Source organism: Cupressus sempervirens, chromosome 4 (assembly GCF_028749045.1).
Source record: "Cupressus sempervirens isolate cs-2001-9-10 chromosome 4, ASM2874904v1, whole genome shotgun sequence".
Lineage (NCBI taxonomy): Eukaryota > Viridiplantae > Streptophyta > Pinopsida > Cupressales > Cupressaceae > Cupressus > Cupressus sempervirens.
This window is the reverse complement of record NC_143121.1, coordinates 918415240-918441469: the sequence shown is the minus strand read 5'-3', so window position 1 is coordinate 918441469 and position 26230 is coordinate 918415240. Positions and strand designations below refer to the sequence as shown.

The 26230-nt window shown below is 35.4% G+C and overlaps 1 protein-coding gene across 2 annotated transcripts in view; it reads left to right on the top strand.

The window, feature by feature from the left end:
- The window catches only part of LOC149564397 (ARM repeat superfamily protein), a 73562-nt gene extending 47686 nt beyond the window's left edge, over nucleotides 1-25876 (top strand). For both annotated transcript variants that reach the window (XM_089827452.1, XM_089827451.1), the window contains exons 6-7: nucleotides 25363-25481; nucleotides 25596-25876. In XM_089827452.1, the coding sequence (XP_089683578.1) occupies nucleotides 25363-25481; nucleotides 25596-25628 (152 nt within the window). In that variant the 3' untranslated portion in view covers nucleotides 25629-25876. The remainder of the gene's footprint in view (nucleotides 1-25362; nucleotides 25482-25595) is intronic.
- Nucleotides 25877-26230: the final 354 nt, after the last annotated feature.

The following is a 26230-nucleotide window of genomic DNA, read 5'->3' as shown; positions in this document are numbered from 1 at the left end:
GGCATTTTCCAAAACTGCTTCATCTTCTCAGTCCTTCTCCATCTTCATTTCAAAGTCTTCAGATTGCTTTAACTTGAACTTGCAGCTTGAACTTCTTGATTCTTGACTTGAATTTGTCCTTCAATAGTTTGACTTGGATCTTCTTTCTTATTTGAAGTCCTTGAGCATTCGTCTTGCTTAAAATCTTGAGCTTCACTTAGGATCTTGAGCATGTCCTATCTCCTCTCGAGTGATCCACCTTGCAAAACAAAAGAGGATAAATATCAAGCTCCTGGAATGATGAGAAGAAACAAAATGAAGAAAACATTAAATTTTCATGAAATACAATTTGCATCTATACTATCTTGAAATCCATCATCTCATCTACTTGCAAAATGAAGAGGTAAAATACAATGCCATCATAAATTTTCCTCAGCCCAAAATTAAAACCTTCCTAACCTCTTGCAGTCTGAGATGAATCTTCTAAAATCTGAAAGAAATAAGCAAGCTTTTTCATATATTACGTGCCCAGATTCTTTTTCTTAACATCTTTCTTCTCTAATTTTTCAGCAAAATCTGCCTTCCTGTGCAAGATCACTGCCTTGATGCCCACAATGCCCATTGAAAATGTCTATCACTACCATAGGAAGGTTCACATTTCAAGTTAGATCAACCACCACCTTCAAGAAAGAGTTCATTGTCTTTTTATAGATGCAATTTGCTGCCTCTTGATGAAAAATTCACTGCCAAAAAAATATTGGTTCTATTCCTGGGATAATCTTGCTATTAATTGCAGAGATATTTTGTTTTGAATTTGTGGAAATGACTTACCCCTCCTCTCTTATATTGGCTTTTTAGGGTGGAAGGGGCACATACCCCAAGGCAAGGCCAACTTGGCCTTTTATCGAAGTTGTTTTTCTACTCCCTCTTGTTCGACCTAACAAGGAGATTAATGCAAGTTAAAAATATCACTGCATTAGATCCTGGGCTGAGCCTCATAATATGGGTGGAATTTTGGTGTTGGCGAGGAGAAATTATCCTCATGGGAGAGCAGAATCCACCCTCCACTGAGGATTTTTTCTTTGTTCAAAATCTTCATCATTCTTTCACAGCATCACACTCATTCAATTAGCTGTGTTTCTTCCTAGACTTGATCCAATCCCTCCTTATTCTTGTTTATTCACCTGTAGCCCCTTTTGAAGGCATATCCATCTAAGGCAGAGGTTATGGTCTGACAAGGATAAGAATACTTGGAGGGTGGAGGAATCTTCCACCCTTCAAGGTATTTTCCTTGACTTCTATACCTCAAATTGACATCAATTGATTGCTTTTGCCACCATGCTGCCATTGCAAATCTCCCCTATTACAGATTTGAAGATTGTATTTGTGTCAGTCCCTATAAGAGCAGGGCGAAAATCACATTGGCGTGAGGATTTTCATTTTCTTAAGTTCACTTTGCTATGTAAGTCAAATTTCTCTCACCACTCCATCCTCTCCAACAATCTCTCTCCTTGAAAAATTTAATTCAGTTCATTACTACCATTCTTTTCCTGAGGTCTGATTGTTCTTGCAGTGTGTTTGTTCAAATTAGTGGGCTTAGTTTCACGTAAGGGTGAAGGCTTGTTCAAGGAGAGAGGTATTCTCCTTGTGGGGTGGAATCCACTACACATTGAGGGATTTTCTTCTTCCTCATTGAATTCTTGCCAAAATGTATAGCCTATTGGACCTTGCTGATTACTTAGCCTTTCACTTTGTTTTGATCTTTTGCAAGTTAAAAGGGAAAAAAAACATGTTTTAAGACTCCTATCATAAGGTGGGAATCCTAGGTGCTAAAGGTGGGCCATCTAACTCCATCTTTTTAAGGGCAGAGATTCAAGGGGTCTAAAGATTCTTACACTAGCTGGGCGGAAATCAGGGTAAATTGAGGATAGAAATCGTTGAGAGTGGATTCTGCCCTTACCCCAGGACTTCGTCATTTTCAACATAACGTTTTTCAGATAGTTCCTCTTCAATCTACCCCCGAACTCCATAAGTTCACCATCCCTTGGTGTGATTTTACCTATTTTCCCTAAGGAGCTGACCTTCATGGTATGACAAATCTCTCTCTTGTTACCTTAAGACTTGCATGGTTAGGCAGACCTTGAAGATTGATCAAGATTAGAAGTAATGACAGCAGGCGGAAATCAAGGGAGCGCTAGGATTTTGAATCCTAGGGAGGTGTGGATTCTGCCTTGCCCTCAAGATTCTTCCTTATGTGCTTTTAAATACCTTTCTAATGCATTCTCAAGCTTAATGTAGTGAGCTTGTAAGGAGTTGTGTTATCTTTGGCTGCACTTGGTCTAATCTTGGACCTGAATGTTAACACCCTACCTGTCCATCTTCATCATTCTCATACTACCCAAAATCAAGTGACCCTATGCTTGATTCCATGTTTCAGCCCATGGCCTGATACTTTCTCATCTCATCTTGACTTGGAAACTTGGAAATGCTGCCTACTAAGACCCCCTAAGACCAATTCATGTACTGCTGAAGCAAACAGAGAGGGTCCCCATTTGCAATTGGGCTATGGTGGGAAAACCTCACTGTAGGACTCTGCTAGGGCTACTCGGTTCAGGTTTCACCAGGAGTCAGAGAGTCTTGGATGGTTTGAACCCATTAACTGAAATAGCTTGTTGCACTGTATAGACATCTTTGCCTATGAGAATGACCTATCGAGCTAAACATTGCCTTGCTGGTTTTAACAACTGACAGTTCTTACCCATTCGCAAAGTACCACCTTCGCCATGTTTATAAGTTGCAAGTGCTGTACTGTGTGTTGTCATTGTCACCACTAAACTTGTGTAGTCTAATTGACCATCTCACTAGGTCTCCCTGGCCTTAAGTACATGTTGTCCTTAATGGCAATTATATTACCCTACTAAGGCCATATGAACACATTCCTAATATCCTAAGTTGCCGATACAGATACGGGTACAGGTACGGGTACGTGGGTACGGTACGCTGGTACGCCACATTTTTTTGGGGAGGTAAGGTACGTTTGGGTACGCTAATAAAGAAAAATAAATAAAAAATAAAAAATCATAACTATATCAATATTTGAAGCCTTAAAAATTTAGAATAACACATCATGCATGATAATTTGATAAACAAAACTCAGAATTTTCATTAATAATTTAATATTACTAATTCAAAATATGATAATTTACTATCAATATGTCAAAACTTGAATTTTATGATAGATATATCGAATTGAAATTCAGTGTTTGTTGGGTCAACATTAAAATCTAGTAGTTGTGGAGACTGAAAAGCAGCAATGCACAGAAAAGAAAAACAATAATACCAAATCAATATTCAAGAATCAGAACAAAAAAGAAATCATAATTTGGAACAGAACATACTCTGTTATAAGGCAGAAAAATAGGATTTATTATTTTTTGAACTTCTGATTACATCTTTTGAACTGCATAAGACTGTAAAATATATGAAGAAGAGCAATCGAATGCTCTCACCCCTGAACTGCCCAGTATGCATTCACATGCACACAGAAATTTAAGTAAAAACTACACTAATGAAGGGAATGAACTGAGGTTTAACTAACTAACAATAAGTAAAAAATGACTAATGACTGCTGGAAACAGCAACTTGCCTTATTGCATGGAGCAAACAACACGAAGATTAAATAAAAGTTAAAACAAACTAAAGAAAGCTATTCCTAATTGCCAGTAATTTTGTGACTGACTGAATGCATGGTGTTGTTCATCTAGTTAGCTGCAGCATCAATCTTCACAGTAGTTACTAACTGTGCATCATATAAGTTCATCAACATCATCATTGACAATAGATGATGTATGCAGATTAGAATCACAGGCAACCCCACAATCACTTGCACTAGGACAGTTGCTATCCGTCTGCACGTCCAGTAAAGATTGTGATGCACCTGAAAAATCCAAATCAGTTCTTTCTAGATCTACATCCCAATACTTTATGCCCCCTTCCTTGTACTCATTGTGACTGTGAGTTAGAAGGCGCAAGTTCGAATGCAAATAAACTAGTTCTTCTGCCTTACTTGCTGCCAATCGATTGCGTTTCACTGAGTGAATAAAGGAGTATGTACTCCAATTTCGCTCAGATGAAGAGGAACTAGCAACCTATTGAGTCAAAGGGAGTGTCATAAAAAATTGTCAATCAAAATAAAGTTAATATTTTTTGTCAATTTTACAAATAGTAAGCAATATAAATAAAAATTTATAGGGTGCTATAAAAATAGAAGAACTTACTTGTGATAAAATTTTGATTGCAAGAGTTTGGAGGTGCGGTGATGTATGGCCATTAAGGTACCACCAAGCATGAGCATCCTTCGTGTACTTGTCACGGAGAGCGGAAGCACTTTGACCATTAGAAGCTACAAAATCAGCAAACTCACTCGTAACTATATTCTCCATTTCACGATCCGGAAAGAGTTTTGTAAGTGCTTTCCTGCATCCTTCACCAACTTCCACATCTTTGTATGGTGGCACCCTTGATGGCATGGCAAAAATTTCATCGCAATAAAATTTGGGAGTCAAGGCAAATGCAAGAAGATGAAGTGGGGTGGTCATTTTATTCCACCGCTCAACACAAATTGTCTGCACCTCCTTGAAGAAAGTTTCTTCAGGATCTTGCTCCTTTTGATTGATGACGTGTCTCATTTTCTCAAGCATCGAGTCAATTCCATCATATACCTCTCCCAAACATGGATGATCCGTGTCGGTATAACGAATCATACTCATGATGGGCTCAGTGAAACTAAGAAGATATTCCACTCGTTCCCACCAAGTGTCATCTAGGATCATTCGTTTTACGTTTGTTGCCCTCTCAGTACTGGATTGCCTCCATAGTGACCAGATTTGACTAGTAACCATGCTAGCAAGTGATTCTCACACATTGTGTTTGATGCAAATCGGGTCTCAGCAACCTATTCAACATAAAAAATTAAAATTAAAATACAAAGATGCATTCAAGTTTAAAATCTAAATTCATACTTACTAAAGTGAAATACAAAATTCAAAAGTTGAAGTGTTTCAATTACCTTTAGTAACTCCAACTGCAAAAATGTTCTAAAAATGGCTTGTGACATGTGATGGTTTGTGATGAACATTTGGATCTCTTCAGCTTCTGCATAGGTTTCTTTGATCCAATTTATTTTCCTACCCAACTTCTGTAGGATGAGGTTTAGAGAGTGCACTGCACAAGGTATCCAAAATATGTGATCAAATTGCGTCTCAATCAACATCCGTGCTGCTTTACAATTCTTTGCATTATCTGTTATTACTTGGACAACATTTTGAGGGCCAATATCCTAAATGCACTATATAAGGATGTTAGCGATAAATTGTGCATCCTTTACTTGCCCTTCACAATCCACAACTTGAAGAAACATTGCTCCTTTAGGGAACACTGCAATCACGTTGATTAATGGCTGATTTTTGGCATCCTTCCACCCATCAGAAATAATTGACACCCCTGTTTGTTTCCATGAGTTTCTAATAGAAGCCAAGGTAGTGTCTATGCCTTTTACCTCCTTTGCTAGTAAAGTGCTATGCACCTTTTCATATCCTGGCCCCATGTACCCTTTTGGAGCTTCATTTACTTTTCTCAACATATCCTGCCAATATGGTGATCGTACAACATTAAATGACAAACCATTTGCATATAAACATCTGGCAACACTTTGATTTGCAATCTCTCTTGCATCATTCTTAAATGCTCTCTCTAATGGCCCCTTGCTTCTCTTTCCCTTGACATGTTCTTCTTCAGTTCTATCCAAAAATGGGTGGCTCTCTACTACAACATCAGGGAAGTCATGAGATGGAGGAGGTTGCCTACTTGATTTCTTCCCTTTCTTCAAAGGATGGTTTGTGCCACGTGAAACTCTTGCATCTGCTTCCTCTTGCTCTCTAATATATCCTGCAATTTGTTGAGGTGGTAATTCATTACCATCCTCTCCAGGACATGCTTTGATACCCTGTTGGGGAATCGCACATAAATGGGCTTTCACACGATTGTATGAACTTTTGTACCTCACATTACAAAAATTGCATACCCATACAAATGTTCCACCCCCTTTTACTTGTTCTATCATTTGTACATATTTCCATAAAGGTGAGTTTGGATCGGTTTTGAAGGTGGATGAGCTAACATTAGTTGCCATAATCCTGTTAACAAAGATTTCAAAACCAATTATTAAATAATAAATGTGAAATATTTGATCAGTTATCAAAATATAATTTATAATTTATAATACAAGATTTATATTACTATTTATTTAAATTTTAACATTTCTATTACTATTTTTTTAATATTTTAATTATTTTATTAATATATTATTATACAATATAATAAATTAGTCCCTATCAAAAAACAATTTAGTCTATATTTGTAATTTTTAATTTTACTATAATGTAAATAACTAAAATTTATTTATGTTTATAAATATTTTAAATTAACATTGTTAAATTCCATATATGAAAATAAATTAATAAACATTGAAAAATAATTTATAGATAAAAAAACATATTGAAACACAATATAAATTAATTGGACATTAAATTTCATTATATGTGAATATAAATTAATAAACATTGTTAGCTTTGTAACTTGTAAGTTTAATTAAAACTATTTATAAATTTAATTCATTAACGAATCAACTATTACCTATTATTTTAAAAACTTTTACAAAATAAATACGGTAATACTCTTAAGATTGAAAATATTATTCTAAAAAAACTTTACAAAATTAAAAAAATATGAATAAAACTTTACAAAACTACAAAATAATAATTTCATATTATTCTTTCTTAACTTTACAAAAATTAAAAATATTACAAAATTTAAAATGCAGATCGTAGGTTCTGTGAACACGCCGTGACCAACAATCACTGTCGCGACCTTTGTTCTGCCTGGTTATTGTCGTGACCCGTCCTCTGGCTGCCCTTCGTCCTCCAGCAAACGACGAACAGTCGTGATCCGTCTGGCTGCCCTTCGTCTTGCAAACGGCAAACAATTAAAATGTCCTCTTCGTCCTGCAAACGACAGACAATTAAAGTGCCCTCTGCAAATGCAAACGACCTGTGGTGTGGCGAAATTCTAAGCAGGACGTCTATTCAACTATCAAATCCTGCTGCTACGAATTAGAAGTTCTATTTTACGGCTATCAAATTGGGAAAAATCATTTCCAAAATCGTGCAGCCTTCCCAGAATCGTTGTAGAAAAAACACATTCCAAAAATCATTCGAATCCGTACAGATTCGTTTTGGAAATTTCCGAATAGATGTTAGATTTGATTGGATTTGGTGGGATTTTCACTGAAACGTTTCAGCTTAGCAAAAAACGCATCCATGGCAAATTTGGAAGGTATTTTAATCGTATCCGTTTCTGATATGATTCGTACTTGGAAACAACAGCACAAAGGGGCCGAATCTGCAACTTAGCTAATATCCTGCGATGTTCTTATTTAAACCTCCCTGTACTTTTGGTTCTAAGGTTTAGATTTGGCAATATACTACCTTGCTGGAGGATAAACATTCTCTCGACACTTTTCATCATAGTTAGTGGGCTAGGCCATACCTCCTTAACTCGGGTTTCTTTGCATCCATTCCCTAGGATAAGCCATCTTATACTAACATAATAAGGTTCTGACAAACCTAATTTCTTTTTAAGGTTCAGATATTATTTTCAGCTCAGTTATTTCTGCTGATTCAAGTTGTTCTTTGCCTGCAGATAAATGGTAAGCACTGATATTATATTGTTCTTAATTCTTTACATCATTTCAGATTATGAGGATTCCTCCTCTTGATAAAGTTACAGTTCCTTAAACTACAGATTAGAGATGAATCCTTTGGTTTGTTTCTTGAAAGACTTTATTCATTCAACTTGGTGATATGGGTATTTCAATAGCACGTCTAATATCAGTCTATAATAGCTCACTGATGATAATACGATTCATAAGGATGAACTCTTTTTCTATATGTGAATGCACAAAGATTTCATTTTGATTGATTGCATAGATAATAATTAGTATATTTTGTTTGTACAGTATATTAATGCAAACAGGACGGATGCACATTTAACCCACTTCTAATTAGATGCTTGAATAATAAGTATTTCTATCATAGGCATAGATACAACTATTTATACGTATACATAGGTATTAAGCATTCTTCAGAGACGACTATTTATTGCGTATGTCTATATTATAATATTATTGTGTTTCTTTAATGATCATCTTAGTCAGTCTTTAGTTTATTAGGTAGTTTCTATTTCTGTCTTTAGTTCACTGCTGTTTCTTTTAGGAACTATTGTTTCTTTTAGGAACATCGGTTTTGTAAATCTATTCATCTCCTTTGTTTAATACAATTACAACAACATCGATTTACCACAACATGATATTAGAGTGGGTCGATGAAATTTCATAAAATTTGGCGAATTTTTAAAGAAAATTTAATGTCTCGTTTGATCTGAATTATTTTCCAGAAATTTGTTTTTTCAAAAAATAAAATAAAATCGGAAGAGGTATTTATTGAAAATTGTGGTTTGTCTTCGAAGATTTTTTCTGAAAATCACAAGCCTGGTTGAGGGTTTTGATCGTGCAATTTCTTGGTTTCAGCAAGAGTCTTTGAGTTTCAAAGGTTGGATGTATTTGCATGGTTTGGCATGTTGCTTGCATATGCATTTTGTTACTTGCATGTACTTGCATGTGCTGTTTTAACATGCAAAGTCTCGTGTATTGCCGCATGAAGATTTTTCTGATGGGTTCCATAATTTTTCCCTTAAAAAAAAATCTGATGAGTTTTCATACATTTTTCCCTAGAAGAATTTCCAATTCTGTAAGTTGTGTGGGATTCCTTTGTAGGGTTGTAATATTTTTCTCAAAAATTGTTTGGTGGATTCATAATTTGTTCCAAAAAAACTATGAGCTAGGTTTTACCATTTTTCATCGAAAATGAAGCTTTGTATTTTCTGATCTCTGTTTCAAATTCTGCTGTTTGGTTTATATCAAATTTTCGCCTCAAAATTCATGTCTGATTTTTCTAAATTTTCTCCTAAGCATTCTAGATTTTTGCAGTTTGTTTTAAGGCATCATGCTCATCTGCAAAGTTTGGAGGATTTACCAATTTTTCCTCAAATCATACTAACTGTTCTCAGTGTTTGTCTCTATCTCCAGGGAAGAACAATTCTGTTATCCAACATGAAGTTGGATGTTTTGTGGTGATTTCTGGTTTGTTGTTTTGCCGATTCTGGGAGGGCTAGTGTAGACTCATCTCAGTGGCAAAGTTAGTAGTAGGCTCTTGTCTCTTGTTGCAAAGCATTTCAAAGAAGGGGACACTCTTCTTTGTACATTTTTGGAAGGATTTTGGCTTCTTGGTCATTAACATTTTGCTGATGTAGGGAGGGTCTTAGCAACAACACAATGGCTTGAAGAATTTGTGACCAAAAGACATTCATTAGACAATGACCATCAAGGGAGAGTATTATAATATTATAATGTTTCTTTTATGGTCATTTTAATCCTATTTTCCCTCGAGTTTTTGAGACGGGGATGGGTTTCCGGGACAACAATTTTTTTTGCCGATTTTGGGGACGGGGGGATGGCAAACGGGGATGACAAAAGTGACATTTTTGTTTATTTTTAAAATTTTTTGTGTTTTAAAAAATTGGGGATGGATGCAAGTCCCCAATGAAGTTCTTGGGATGGGGATGTCCCCGTCCCTGAAATGCTGGCATTTTTGGGGGGGACGTATCCCCGGGGAACACTGTTTTAATTAGTCTTTAGTATTAGATAGTATCTAATTCTGTCTTTAGTTCATTATTGTTTCTTTAAGAAATATTGTCTTTGTAAATCTATACGAGTTTTCATCTCCTCTGTTTAATACAACCATAACATCGATTTACCATAACAATCTAAGCCATTAATTCGATTCAATATATCAAGTATAGATCAATTCTTACGATCAAGATGAGTCAAACATGCATGATAATGATAGCATAGTGTGGCTATCTCTACAAGAAGAGAAACTTGCCTCATTATTTTGTCAATGAAATAAATTATAAAATGATTCCTCTAATCTCTGGCACTTTCATGTAGGTTCCTTGCTGTTGTGATGACCACAAATTAATGATACCTTCTTGAATTATCACCAAGCATATGGGTTGTCCTGATGATATTCAACCTTGATATTGATCTCTTAAAGACAAATTGCAAAGCAAAATTGTTGACTGTTGGTTAATAGTTTGTCCCTCTTGCTAACTTGGCTTTACCTTGACTGTAGATGCCCAGAATGTGAGGAAACAAAGGATGTCACCAACAAATGGGTCAGTGTATTTGTTATATCATTGCCCTTTGAATTATAAGGTACAACTCCCTTATATGCAAGATATGCAATGAATTGTGTCTTTAATAGATCATTGGGATGAGAGTATGCTCTTAACCTGAGAGCAGAAGAGGATAAACTAGGATGCTCATAACTACAAACACCCCAGACAAAAATAGATTTGGGCAACCTATAACACCCAGTGGAATGGATATCACAAGTTACTTTAAAGCCCTTCCAATACTACTCCTACTCTAATCTAAATGTAGATTAGTCCTACTGAAATGTAATCCAGGGAGAGAGCAGAGATGCACATGAAAGATGAAATGGAATCCACCTTGACTGATAACCCTCCACTGAAATGAATTCTAGTAAGATATCACCAACTTCAAATACATCTGTCCTACAATCCCATAGAGACTACTTTACTATGCATGGTTAGCTCAATTGGAGGAGACAATAAACAAAACATTAAAAATGCTAATCACGAATGAAATTAAGACCACACAAGACCTAGTTGCAGATATCAATCAAATCCTCCATTTCATACAACCTCTCAATTCTCACTTAGTATCTAGAATACAGGGGAAGAATTTGCATAGAATTGCCGATCCTTTCATTATCATCAGAAATTACATTTATAGTCTCCTGTCATTCCTCAATTTGGGGAGTGCAACAGTCACAATAGAAAGAAAACATGAAAATATCTAATCTGTAGCACGGTATAGACGGGTGGCATCTTTCTTCAACAATGATTCTGATCCCATGGCGTCTCTGAGAACACTTGGTGATTGTTTATGTTCAGGTGACTTCAAAAAGCTTGCAAAAATCTTCATTTCTTTCATATTCTGTTGTTGGCGCTCAATCCATGTAATTTGCATTTCAACATTACATTAAGTTTGAATTCTAATCATTGATCTTGAATCAACAATCATGATCTTATTTGTTAATGACTTCCTTTGTGGGTCCCTCTGTGTACACGTGTCCAATGCTTGTTTTCCCGCATTGGTTATCCTTCATGCATCTTCAAAAAGCGAGAAAGTGACAAGCGTTGACCTGATTTTGATCAACGACTTCCATAAACTGAAGGTCTTTTATAACAGTTAGGAACTCCAACCAACCCTAGCGTACCATCTGGGCAACTTTTGCCGAAGCTTTCCCTTTTGCGGCCCACAATTGAGTCCAGTCCCACCATTTCCACTTGTCGGATGCTCGCTTTCCCGCTTTGGTCATTTCTTGTGCAACTTTATAAAGCGGGAAAGCGAGTCGTTGATCCTTACAAATCTGACGTCTGACTACTATCTCCTCTTTCCATGTTGCATCTTCGCTACAGTTCAAGACTTAACATTTCTTCTAACCACGAAACAATGATGGCTCAAACAATTAACCGCGTCGACACTTCGCAACTGCTCACTACTTTTTACTAACCGCAATGAAGTAGCGATGACTTTCTTTACGGGTCCCTCTGTGCACGTGTCAGCACCTCGCTTTCCCACTTTGGTTAAACATCACATAGTTTCAGAAAGCGGGAAAGCAAGAACCGTTGATTTGTGCAAAATCGGATGACGTCAAGAAGATGATGACCTTTATTAGAATCACCATCTGCAACCAATCAAAACATGCCATGTGGATCCTATTCTGACATTTTTTTTTCCGCCCACAGTTGAGTCTGGTCCCACCATCTCCACGTGGCAGCTCGTCACTTACCCGCTTTAGTTAAAATTCAAACACTTGCAAAATGTAGGAATATGACAAGCTTTGATCTAATTTTATTGGACAATCAGGATGCGTTGATGATTTGGGTTACTGCTCGCAGCTTCGCTACTTAAAATCTCTTAATTGTATTACTTCATGCGATGTTGCGATCACTACATACTTAAGCGCCCAGATTACTATTCACAGCTTCGCAACCTTAACCTCGAGCTCCTCTTAATTGCGTGCGACGATGCGATAGCCTTAGATCTTAATTGTCATGTTCATTCTTCGCATCATTGCAACTTAGAATTCTTCACTGTTTTAACAGCCATGATGTTGTGGTAACCGTGTTGAGTTTAGCTGTCACCTTGTTTGCACCTTCGCGACTTTTCTTTCATCATATGGAATATAAGCTGTGATGTTGCAACAACCTTTGATTTGATCCTTATCTGACGGTTAGGAATCCATCTTCAAGGGCAATTGACCTTTCAACCTGCGACGTGGAGATTCCAATGCATTATGCGCTATTGATTTGATTTCCACCTTCGTTCTCACCACCTTCAACTAGGGTATTCACCATTGTTAAGTTGATTGAGCATTTCTGAAAGCTTCCGCTGCCTTCTCTACATTTGATCGGATTGTACTCACTTCAACTTGTTTCCACAACCTCGTGCTTGATTCCAGTGAGCTCAATTTCGTTCCTTTCAGCCTCAGAGATGAACTTTTTTTTTGACCATTCTCTTCTTGTTCCCACATCCATTTGTGTTCATGTGATCCTTCTCCAATTGAACTTGCCTTCACCATGAACACTTGATCAAAGCATTAGGGTTTCATAACAACTTCCCTTTCATGTAGGAAATACATAAACTTACCCTCCCTTTCCTAATCATCTGATATAAACGAATGCATTAGATTGCTTTTGAATCCCCATCTAGGTACACACAAAGGGATAGATGAGAGAAGTTTCTTAAGGGTAATCTAGACACATACATGACATCACATGGACTCAACCCTAATCCTGGAAGTTTGAAAAATATAGGGGAACTGAAAGTGCTCTAACACTGAGCAAGATAGTGTTCCTTGAATAAGCCAGTTTTTTCTAAAGCACGAGTGATGGGGAAAGGAGTAACTCCTTGTTTATTGGGTTTCAAGGAGTTATGCTTGCCACCCAAGGGAAATATAACTTGCCGAAAAAATAGTAATTGCAAAACCATTTGAATGTTGCCTTGACCAACACAATATAACACAGTATAAAGAACTATATTTGGCCCATGGCATGCAAAGGTTGCATATATGTACATATGTACATTTACATATTTAAATGTAAACAATAATTATATCTATAGCCCATGGTGTGGAAAGATTGGATATATATATTTATATATTTAAATGTAAACGTACAATTAAACTCAATGCCAATTACACTAATGTATTTGGTTGCTCAAACCATCGTGTATACAATTGTTTATTGATTCATGACTATATGTACAGGTATGCATATGGGTTATACTAATTACATTCATACACTTTATGATCATTGGCGAACATGTATATACACATGCACTTCCACACACACACACATGTGGATACATACGCGTAATGCATATATACAATATAACAAAAGTTAAAATGTGAGATTAACAAGTTTCTTCCTTTAAATCGATAGAGGAAGATCAGAATGAACGCCCATTGACCAATAGTCAATTCTTTTTTTAAGGACAGTGATAAGAACAACTAGCTCAACATGACCAAGGAAGACCAAGTATAACAATCCCATACCATCACTAGATGACCAAGATGGCTATAATTAACTAACTTCATACTTCTAATGGAAGCGTTTTAAGGGATGTAACATATCTTTACCCCCTTGTGAATCACCATCCTTGATGATTGAAAATTACCGTTGCTCAAAATAAATACAGAACAATTGTTGATAAATATTTGGAAATGTTAAAGCAAATGAAATTTTATTCAAGAGGATTTTATCATAATCCTCCCAAGTAACACTGTCCTCTCCATATTGGTCCCATTGGACCTTGCATCGAGTAACCTTTGGATCGTACACCTATAAGCAGTTCCCATCAATTATATGCTTAGAATATGCTATATATTTCTTTAGTTTTGAAACATGAAAAATATTGCTTAATCGGGCGAGAGTTGATGGTAGTGCAATTTTGTAGGCTATAGGGTTGATAACTTCCAGGATCTCAACCGGTCCCACATATCTGGATGCCACCTTGGAAAACATCCCAAACTTAATGAAACTTTTGTAGGGTTTAACTCTTAGGAGAACCTTCTCCCCAACTTCAAATTGTTTGGGTGTACCCATAGCATCTGCATAACTTTTCTACTTGTAGTTAGCCTCGCCTTATTGTCTCTAATCAATTGTACCTGTTATTCCATTTTTCAAGAGCATCTCAAGTTCAAGGAATATGCTTCTTCTCTAGCCTATCCTAGTTGATAGGTATTCTGCACTTTCTTTTGTATAATGCTTCAAAGTTCAATCTTAATGACTAATTGATAAGTGTTATTGTAAGCAAATTGTACTAATCGAAAGTAATTTTACCTTTTCTACTATTGATCCATGTAGTATATTACCCTTAGGAGATCCTCTTAAAACTAATTTACCCTTTCTGTTTGACCATCTATTTCTAGATGATATGCTTATGTTCAATTGAGTTCTTAAGCTGCAAGTAATATTTGCCAAACCTTGGATGGAAATCTGGCATCTTTGTCTGAAATGATTTTCTTAGGAATTTTGTGTAATTGGAAATCTCCTGAACATATTGTCTTGTTATAATGAATGCTCCTTTTGTTAATTTCCTTGGAATAAAATGGTTAAGTTTCACTTCTAAGTTTCTAACACAATTATCTTGAGATGGCTTGTGAATTCAAAGGCTTACTTTCTGACATGGTGATTTATAATTGGTGTATATGGAGGCGAAGCAACACTGATACAACAATAAAAATTGATACAACAATAAAAATTAAGCAAATGATATTAGATGACTCATAATGGGATCATCTAGAGCATCTGCTTCTGAGCCCTTTTCGAACATGATTGTCTATATTGATATGGACAAGGCTTGCATTGAAGAGATATATGATGGTATTAACTTAGTAATTGAGAAGATGAAGTGCATCATAAATACGAAATAGCAAGATTCTAAAAAGACTTTCTTCAAACAAGTGCATACAATTTTTGAAGAAAGATGGAACAAAATGATTACCCCATTATATCTTCTTGCCTTTGCATTGTTCCAAAACACTACAACACTCAGATTCTTTTTGTTCTAGGAAGGCTTCCTCCATATAGAGATTTTGAAGTGGGTGAAAGGTACAAGGCAGCATTCCATAAACTCTTCTTTGGAATTCAATTGTGAGATATAGTCACGAGTAAGTTCATTGATTTTGTGCACTTAAATGGTCAAAATATTGAGGCTCTTCCATTGTTAGTTCTTTCAACACTTACAACCTTTAGCAATCAAAGTTTTATCACATAGAAGTTTAAGAGAAATTAGAGCACATATTTTTTCATCCACTTAGTAAAGTGCAATAAATTGCACTCAAAAAGATCAGAGAACTTAGCATACATGCATTCCAACTTGTGCCTCATTTCACACAAACAACATAACTACAACGAAGGGTAGATGTATTTGTGGGCTATATAACCACATCATACAGACTTAGATGATTCCACTTTTAAACATACCACATTTGTGGAGTTTGAAAGCTTGTAATGCCCCTTTTTTGGACCACCTTATACTTTGCCCTAAATTCACAAATTCAAAGAAAACAAATAGCAAAATATAACTAGAGATATAATCCTTAAGAATATGTTGAGATAAGCCTGTTTGGAGAAACCCTGCAACCAAATTAGATACAATGTAGATATAATTCATAAATTACATCCAATTCTAGGGTTAGGAAATATATGTATGAATCTACAAAACAAATCTTAAGGATTATATGGGAGCTCAACCATAATAAGGGTTGTATTGGAATATATGATGTGGTGTCCCAAATTTCCTCTACCCTATTGATTCCCATCAAAAGGACCTTATCCTCTGTGACCTCATTAGTCCTTAATTGATGGCTGTTAACCATCATTATGAGGTGACACACCTAGTGAAGGCTTTATACCGTTCTCCCTCATGTCAACCACTCATCTTTTGTGATTGACTCACTTCAATGACTACTAATGTTGGGCTAATAGGAGAGTTGTAATAGGATGTCCTTGATCCTTAGCTCTAGGCCCAAGGTAGGACTTTATCCTACTTGGCCTCATATGATCCAAAACCAGTGTCACGAGGGGCCCTCATGGTCCTTAACCATCTTTACAAGGTGCTACGCCTAGTGTGAATCCTTTGCTGTTCTCCTTCCTTGCACATCCTTCCCTCAATAAGACCAATCATTGCAAAATTCCATATTGATAATATGTAGACATTAAATCCATGTATTCATTAATTGTATATGATTAGATACAAACATTATATATACTCCCATCTATATATAGTTATAAATGCATATATAAATCTTAATTATATATGCTTCTGGTCAATTTGTCTAAGACAAGGATTATGATATTTAATTGTTTGAAGACCTTTCATCTTCATTTCTTTTTTCAAGGGCAAGAGATTGAGATTACTCCCTTTTATATGTATCTCGGTGTGAAGTTCTCCAGACTGCGTTTCAGTTTGAGACCTGCTATTCAGTCCAGAGTCAGTAAGGGTATGGGTTCCCTGGCTTTCCTGTAGAGACAATGCTTCAAGCATCATTTTCAGGATATTTGGTCCAAGTTGTCCCTTCTCGACTCCTTGGTTCGTCCGACAGTTCTTTATGGTTCGGTTGTTTTGGGGCCTTCTCTCATTACTTCTGATTGGGCTTCTATTGAGTGGGTTCAGACATTGTTGTTACGACATATCATTAGATGTTATCCTCCCAAACTTGCTATCATTTTTGACTAGATTTGGTTTCTTCATTGGCTTCGTGGTTTTATGGAGACATGTGTTGATCGACATAGATACTCTCATTTGGCATATCGTTCTTCGGTGGGGATTATGAGATCTGATACTTCTGCCAGGTCTCGATGATGGTATGCTCAGGCCTCTTGTTTGCTAGGTTCGATTGGGATTGACATTGATCGTCTTCCTCCTTATCAGTTTTCGCTAGATACTCCTACTCATCTTCTCCCCTCACGTTAGGAGTTGAATGAGCATGTCAGACAGGATATTTATAGACAGTACATTACCACTACCTGGAGTAATCCCCTGGGGGGTCTACGACCTAGGATGGCCTTCTATGCTAAGCATTTTGTTGAGATTCAAGATGGTATTGTTGTTCGCCTTGCTTATCTCTATCGGCGTTGGAATCATGCCTTATGAGTTTTCTCTAGGCTCATTCTCATCACCTCAGGATTTAGACTGAAAACCACCATATGGATCAGGCTGATAGGTTATGTCAGCTATGTACTTTGGCGGAGGTTGAGACTAAGATCCACTTCTTATTTCGTTGTCCTCTTTACTATGAGATCAGAGGGAGATTTTATTGCCTTTTCAGAGATTGTTCTTCTCTTTCAATGTTCTTCAGCTATATTGATCAGCGGTGTCTGGCACTTTTTCTTCAGGAGGCCACCCATCTTCCAGAAATTACCCTGTAGTCTTTTATTACTCAGGGGCATACTTTTGATCAACTCATTACCACCTTTTTCTCTCCCTTGTCTCCTCCACGGGGTTTGAAAAGGCCTTCCACTACTTCTCATTCTAGATCAGTCAGACATTGTACTAGTCTCTCCAAGCAGTGACAATCCTATAGCGGTTTTTCACGGCATTCTAAGGCTGTGGATCATTCTCGGGTGTACCTCTCTATTACTGATTTCTTTGTGGTAAGGAAGGACCCTTAGTCCTTACCTTGTCTTCTTTCTTGTTTGTCTCTTGCTTTTGTTTCTTCTTAGTCATCGTTTGGTGCTTCTACTTTGGCTGGCTCTTTTATTTGTATGCTCAGTTCCATAAACCGTTTTGGTTTTTCGTGGACATTAATATTATTATCTTATCTTAACTTATCTTTCATACCACTATAATCAAGAGATTATAAATAGACCCTTTCATTGTACTTAATTATTTCTGCTGCTTATCTTATGTCATTTTGCTACCCTGTTCAATTGTTCTTGCTGAATGTGTTTTTCTGCTGTTGTTTGATACTATTGCTGAGTATATCTAGATTTCTTATTCTGCTGATAATGGATGTCTTGGAGTTGTTTCTTATGCAATTTATATCTTCCTCCTTGGGTCAGGTGAGACATGTCCCCTTTGACACATCCCTTCATTAACACCTTTTGTAAGTACATTTTTATTAACTTAATTTATATCGACCTTGTTTTATATCGGCCTTTTTATTATATTGCACCCCTTCATTAGCCAAAATTCTTTATTGTCATTTTTCTTAATGGAGATAATTGCTATTTTTGGGGGTCAGCAGTCAGTCCTTTTGGTCATTACCCCTTATGAGTTTGCTGCCCATTGAGTTGGCCTTAATATTTATTAAATCAAACCACAGTAGCTGGATACTCCTCTGTCCCTCCTTGAGCTTGTGTATTGCCGTATCCAATTTAGGTACATATTTGATATGGCTTGTATACACGTCAAATAGTCTACGACTGTGTACCCATGAGTGCCCATAAAACCTAAGCTTTCTAATTGTTTCAAATGCTATGCGATTTGGTTTGCTTAAAATCTGATGTAAATAATTTTAAAAAACTTCATTCATACAATTTTTAAATGTCTTTTGATATAAACAAGACCTACACCAAATGAGAAATACAAATTATAAGTTTAAAAAAATTTTCAGCAACCTTGGCTACCTCCCAATGCGAATTTACTATTTTTCTACATTGTAAAGTGTTAATCAACTTATAATGTCACCCCTTGATTTATTGATGAAGTTGAATGGTTCCAAATGAGCCCACCAGGGATCAAGTCTTGATGAGTGCAAGGCTCCAACATCATAAGTGATGAGGCCTCTATTGTGTTAAATATGTGTATACGTTTTTGTCTTTTGATATAAACAAGACCTACACCAAATGAGAAATACAAATTATAAGTTTAAAAAAAATTTCAGCAACCTTGGCTATCTCCCAATGCGAATTTACTATTTTTCTACATTGTAAAGTGTTAATCAACTTATAATGTCACCCCTTGATTTATTGATGAAGTTGAATGGTTCCAAATGAGCCCACCAGGGATCAAGTCTTGATGAGTGCAAGGCTCCAACATCATAAGTGATGAGGCCTCTATTGTGTTAAATATGTGTATACATTTTTTTATTAATGTTGTGCCCATCTATATCCATATTGGGGGTCTTAAAAAATAGCATATCCGAATCTGATACATACCATATCTCTGTGTTCCTGCAACTTTGAATCAAACCCATATGAATGAACTGAGCCCCCTATAGATCACAGATTTTGTTATTATTAACCAATCTTCTTGAGGTAAGCTGATTTTCCTAGGTCTTATGGCAGGGACATGAGAAAGCTAGCACATTTTAGTACAAGTGGCATTGGCATTGCTTATGGTTCATCTTATGTTCCCACATCATCTAATGTTGATGATGATATTTATGATTTAGAAAATCTATTTGATGATTAAAAGTTATAAAGTTAATTGTTGAACTTGATATTGTTATTATTTCAATAATGAACTTGAAGTTTGATTGATGAGTACTTATCATGCATGTTTTAAAAGACAATCAAGTTTATGTTGGTGTTGTGTGATGACCCCTTTCTATCATCCTGCTAGTTTTTCCCAATTTCTGATACACAGTCATTTCTGAATGCCCTTTTTTCCATAATATGATTTCTTCGTGTATATTCTTACATATGAAAGGATGTGTCTTTCCATCTCCTTAGTTTTATTATATTATTAATCTAATTACTATATGTTTATATTATTATATTATCAAATATAATACTATTATATTTATAAATTTACATATACTATAATACTATTATATTTTAAGATCAACTATATTTAATATTTAATATCTAATTATGTTAAATTTATATTTTTATAAAGTGTTGCAAATATATCATTATATATAATAGGTTATATTTTACTTTAATATTACTATTCTTAATTATTATTATATTATTATTATAACAATATATTATTTTAATATTTATATATCTTATTAATTTGGGCTCATGACATGTCTGCCCTTCCTTGAATTGCTTGCCATCAAGCAATTTCTTATTTTCACTCTACACCTTATAATCTTAAAATCAATGACTTTGATTATTTTAAAGCAATTCCTATGCCTTGATCATATTACTTTGGATTATTAAAATAATGATCATGCTCACAAAATCATGAAGTATGAATATATACAATGTATACACATTAATGCATGAAGATGAAATATACACATGAAGACATAAAATATGATGTATAAACTTCAAAGTGTACTATTTAACTCTTTGATATGCTTATTTATCTACACAGGCATGTTCTTACATTGAGTGGCTGGATTATTGTGCTTGGGCATGGAAATAGTCTACTTGAGGCTCCCTCATGAACAAAGCCCATTTTGGGATTCTCACCTCAACGTGACTGAATTACTCCCCTCTCCCTTCACAAGATCTGCATTCATCATAAGACTTTGAGGTAGATAGATACTTGGAAACAATAATATACGTATTATTCCTTTACATTGCCCTATTCCTATTGTGAATGGTAGAATTACTCTGCTCAGGGAGAAACAGTCTCCAAGAGGCTCCCTCATGAACAAAGCCCGTTTTGGGAATCTTGTCCTCACCTTGACCGGATTACTCTCCCTTTCACACACTCCTAATCACTATAAGACTTAGGTAGACCCTTACACTTGGTGGTTGAATGTTCAACTTAGGAAGAATAAGAGATTCTCTAAAAGTCAAATCTTGATATAATTAATCATAGTTTAAATCAACTTATGAGTACCACTTGTAATGACCCTTAATAGAGTCTCACTTATATTCTTAGAATATCCATAATTAGGATTTAGACAATATTTGTTTCATGCTCGAAAATGTCTCAAATCTTTATCCACATATCAAAATTAGGATATTATTTATTGGTTAACATGTTTCCCATGCTACTCAAGCCTAATATCTCTTAATGAATATCTATATTTCTTTAAAAGATTTGACATAATTTAAAGTAATTTTAATAATAAATTAATGTAAATGTATTCTAAATAAAAATAATGAATCATACCTTTGTAATACATGAACCCACCTTGCAGTTTGATTGCCTTTGAAATAAGTTGATCAATGCATATGAATTTACTTCTTCCCACGTTATGATGCATAGTGCCCTCTGATTTATTTGGTTTAAAAAACCATCATTTATGAGCCAATCCACGTGTGACATCTTCCCTTTGTGCTATTATTTTCCTTGAACCAAAAGATGGTATCTGCACCTGTTAGTGCCGTTCGCTTGTGACGGGTACACTTATGCTTGGACTGGGATTTTTAACCTTGTTTTTCCTTTGTTATTGAATGTCGTTATTGAATTTTAGTTGCAGTTCATTCCAAGTCATCGAATCCCCTTCTAATCAATATCTTTCAAGACATGTAAAGTTATATAAGTCATTGTTCCTGTTCTTATCTTCCAATTAGAGAACTATTTCTTGAGATGAAAGAAGAAATTGATCTATACAATTGTCCATTGGTTTTTTATGAAAGCGGACTGCTATGTCAATAATGATTTTAGGAAAGATGATGCAATCTTCTCTAAGCATATTATCAAATGTTGTCGATAGTTCGTACCCTCCCAATGAATAGTTAGATTGGTACTTCTGACCGAATACCTGTTAGTGCTCATCATATTAGCGACAGATATTTTATCTATGTTAGAAGATTCTGAACGATGAACTTCCACTATATAATTTTGAATTCTGACAATGGTAACTTCCGCTTGTGAATATGAAATCCGCCGGTTTGTTTGTTAAGGATATGCACTATGTTCTTGCTAGAGTCATCGCTATATATATCTATATATAAATTCAATGTGCTTTAACATAAATGTTCTTGCCACGTGAAAATCCTCTCTTCAACAAACTCTCGAATAATATGAAGTTGTCTCTATTCATCCTTTGCAGTAGCTGTGTTTGTTTCTATTCTGATTGATACAAATATCCTGATTCACATCTGTATTTTGTTTCCTCTGTATTCACTATATCTATTGATGATACCGCCTTTGGAAATCCGATGAATTGGAATTGTTACCTGTCCTGATGGCCTCATATCAATTATCTTCTCCTACATGAGTTTACTGGCACCCTTTTATAATGATCAGACGATTATGATTGGTTCCTCATACTCTGGCCAAGGATCACCACAGTCGCCTGCACATCTTTCTTGAAAGGAGGACTCCCAATAGTATCCAACTCTGCTGTTGTATTTTTAGGAATTTTATTTACTTGGTAATATCACCTACTATATTTGTTTTCTGGTGATATCTCTTCACTACAAGAGCTTGTTTTGGAATTCATTGATATACTGACAATTGTCTTGTAATTTTATTCTTCCGATTTGCTGGAAGAGAATCTGTTCACTATTTACGAGGGCTGATTATCTGTAAAAGATTGCTAATTCTTCATGTATGTCTGATGATCCTCAGATCATTGTTACTTTTTCCATGCCACAATAATGAGTGCTGCTTGGACAGAATTCTCAGTGGTCTTGACTGTAAGTACCATGACAAAACACGAACATGAACCTTTGCAGAATTCATGATAACAGATTCTCCCATATTTGTTGAATGTACATGGAGATGGAGATCAGTATCAATATCTCTGCATAGAGGTCTCTGAACCATTGGCTCTGGTACCAATTGTGATGACCCCTTTCTATCATTCTTTTAGTTTTTTTCTAATTTCTGATACATAGTCATTTCTGAATTTGCTTTTTTCCATAATTGTTTCTGAATGCCCTTTTTCCCATGATATGATTTCTTCATTTATATTCTTACATATGAAAGGATGTGTCTTTCCATCTCCTTACTATTATTATATTATTAATCTAATTACTATATGTTTATATTATTATATTATCAAATATAAGACTATTATATTTGTAAATTTATATATATTATAATATTATTATATTTTAAGATCAATTATATTTAATATTTAATATAGAATTATGTTAAATTTATATCTTTATAAGTGTTGCAAATATATCATTATATATTACTTTAATATTATTATTCTTAATTTTATTATTATTATATTATTATAATAATATATTATTATAATATTTATATATCCTATTAATTTGGACTCATGACATTATTTATATATGCTTAAATTAAATTCATGTTCATATACCCCAAAACAAACTTAACCCTGATAATTATAACCGAATCCAGAACCAGCAACTTAGGTTGGCATAATGGAATACCATATGCGAGACCTTGCCCATTATAGGATGTGGGCGATCAGAAAGCGGAAAAGAATTTGCATTTCATTTACCTTCAATTGCATATATTTTCAATAAAAATCAGGGGTGTATGTTACTTTTATCAACACAGAATAATCCGATATATCCATTTAAGGTCGTAAGGTATTGTCATGCCTGGTTAATTCCACACCGAAGGGGCATTGCCGCATTTGTGACCAGCATATATGCTCTCACCTTTCCCATAATAGAATGTGGGTGATCAGAAAGTGGAAATGAATTTGCATTGCATTTACTTTCAGTTGCATATATTTTCAACACAGAGTAATCATACATATCCACTTAAGGTTGGAAGTGTTGCCATACCTGGTTATTTTCATGCTGAAGGGGCATTTGTGACCAGCATATATGCTTGCGTGAATTTCTTCACCTGTATTCTACCACAGTTCTTTTGACTAATTCTGAATCTGTCTCGGAAAAATATTATGGATTATGCTTTATATGATATATCCATATACATTCTCTAAATGGAAAAAACCTATGCTCCACGGGGACGCGTCCCCTGCCTCTGTACCCTAGTACCCGTACCGGGTACGAAACGGGGACGCGGGTACGGATTTTGGCCGTACCCTGCGACGTCCCTTTTTTGAAAAATTCAGAAACGTCCCCGAAACGGCCAATTTTTTTGGGCAGGAAACTTGGGGACGGCCAGCAGTATCGGGGACAGTTTTGCCGTCCCCTATCCGTCCCCGAAACTGCTGGCCGTCCCCTTTTTTCCAGTCAATCTGGTAAAGGCAAACCATCCCCAAACAAACATTTTTTCGTAATTTTTGTTGTTCGTGTGGCCCCTAGTCATCTTAAAGACATAATAACAATATGCAACCCATATTTGGTCCATTAAAACACTAACTCTTCTATTCATTTTTCGATTTAACATACTTGCTAAGAGGAAGGAAAAAAACATAAGAGCAGTAGCAGCAATGAGCAAAGATTGTGTTTAGTGAGGCAAGACTGCGTTCGGTATTTACTATTTACTAACTATTTTAGTTGGACTTCTCTTTATTTCATTCTGATTTCAGCATGATACTTGAAGCCTTTAGGCATTTTAATTTTTGCTATATATGTATGTGATATTGTTATAATGGAAGCACTTAGTATTTGCCATTTGATAATATTCCATGTATTTATCTTCTAAAATGTCTATGGTGAATGGTTTATCAATGTTATGATATACATATTTGAATTTTGTCTCTATATTAAAAAAAATCCCCTATGTTTTTAATCGCCGTCCCCTGATGCCCCGTCCCCTAAATTTTGGCTTCGACCCGTACCCGTACCGGAAACACGTCCCCGTCCCCTAAAACGTCCCCGTCCCGGAAACTCCGTGGAACATAGGAAAAAACTTCTTATTAGATGACTTCTAAGTACTTCAATCATTTGCTTGGCCCCCTTATGAGCCTTCATAATTTATCAATAGGTTTTCACAGTATTGATTTCTGCTTGAAAGCAGCTTTATTTCTTACATGAGAGGGGCAAAGCAGAAAATCTATAGAAGTGTTCCTGCTATCCCAGTGTTTGATCTGATTCACATTTTCAGATTGGTGGTACTCTCTCTATCAATGGTAGTACTAATATGTTAGAATGGTGTAAACAGTTCATTGCATTGATTTTCAAGTTTTTTGTTATCATTAATTTCAAACATTAATTATTGTCTACGTCATACATGTATGTTAGTTTTACATTCGTGTAACCGTACCTTTTCTAAACATTATATGAATGTTCTCGGTAAGTTAAATTCAGTTCTAGTAGTCTGAATCATTGATACTCAACATGCAGATAATAGAAGTCTTCTCATGAGATCATTTCATTCTTACTGTCTTTTGATCTTTGGTACTTATCATGCAGATAACGAAAGCATTATGTTACTTAAAGAATATGAAAAAGATCTTGAACCTATTGTGTCACAAAGCTGTGAAGTGGCACTTAGCATGCTTGAGTTTGAGCAATCTGGCAAATCATTTGAGGTAAATTGTTAGATTCATGTGTCTGCTAATCATGCAGGTATATTTTATCCTCCATTACTTCTGTTGGTCTACAAGTTGAACTATGTAATGAGTAATTGTGTTTTCCTTTTGCAGTACTTGTTCCTGGAGTCACCACAGGTGCATTAAGATCATTGTCGACCATTGCTAACTTATTTTCTTTAATTAATAAACTAGTTCAAAATTTGGTATATAGCTGTTCTTGCTAATTTTCAGCATGCTTACATTTTAGTTGCTGGGTTAGCAAGTATCCTAAGAAACTGTTTTTAAGACAGAAGTGAAGCAATTTTCCATGAATATTTGTAATCAATTTTATAACCTATGTGGGTTCGAAATGTTTTTCTTGGATGATTAATAAAATGTGTTGTATTATATAACTCTGTTAGTGGTTACAAAACATCAAATAGCAAGTGTTTGACTACACTCGAAGTTACGAGATAATATTTGTCCCTTTGGCTAGTAAACAATCCTTACATCACATGATTGACTAGTAATTTGGAGTATCTTGGGGTAGATAATGGTTTCTGTCTTCAATTCCACATGGACCTAGAGAGAGTTTGCACATCCTTCACTTTATAATGAGCTAGACGAATAGATATTTTTGGACAGAGTTATACATGTTTATAAAGTGGTGAATCGTTCACTTATATGTTGATTCATTTGATTCTGACAGGACTAGTTCATTTATTAGTGGAGAGGATCTTGTATTTGAACACCCTAAATTTTGTGCT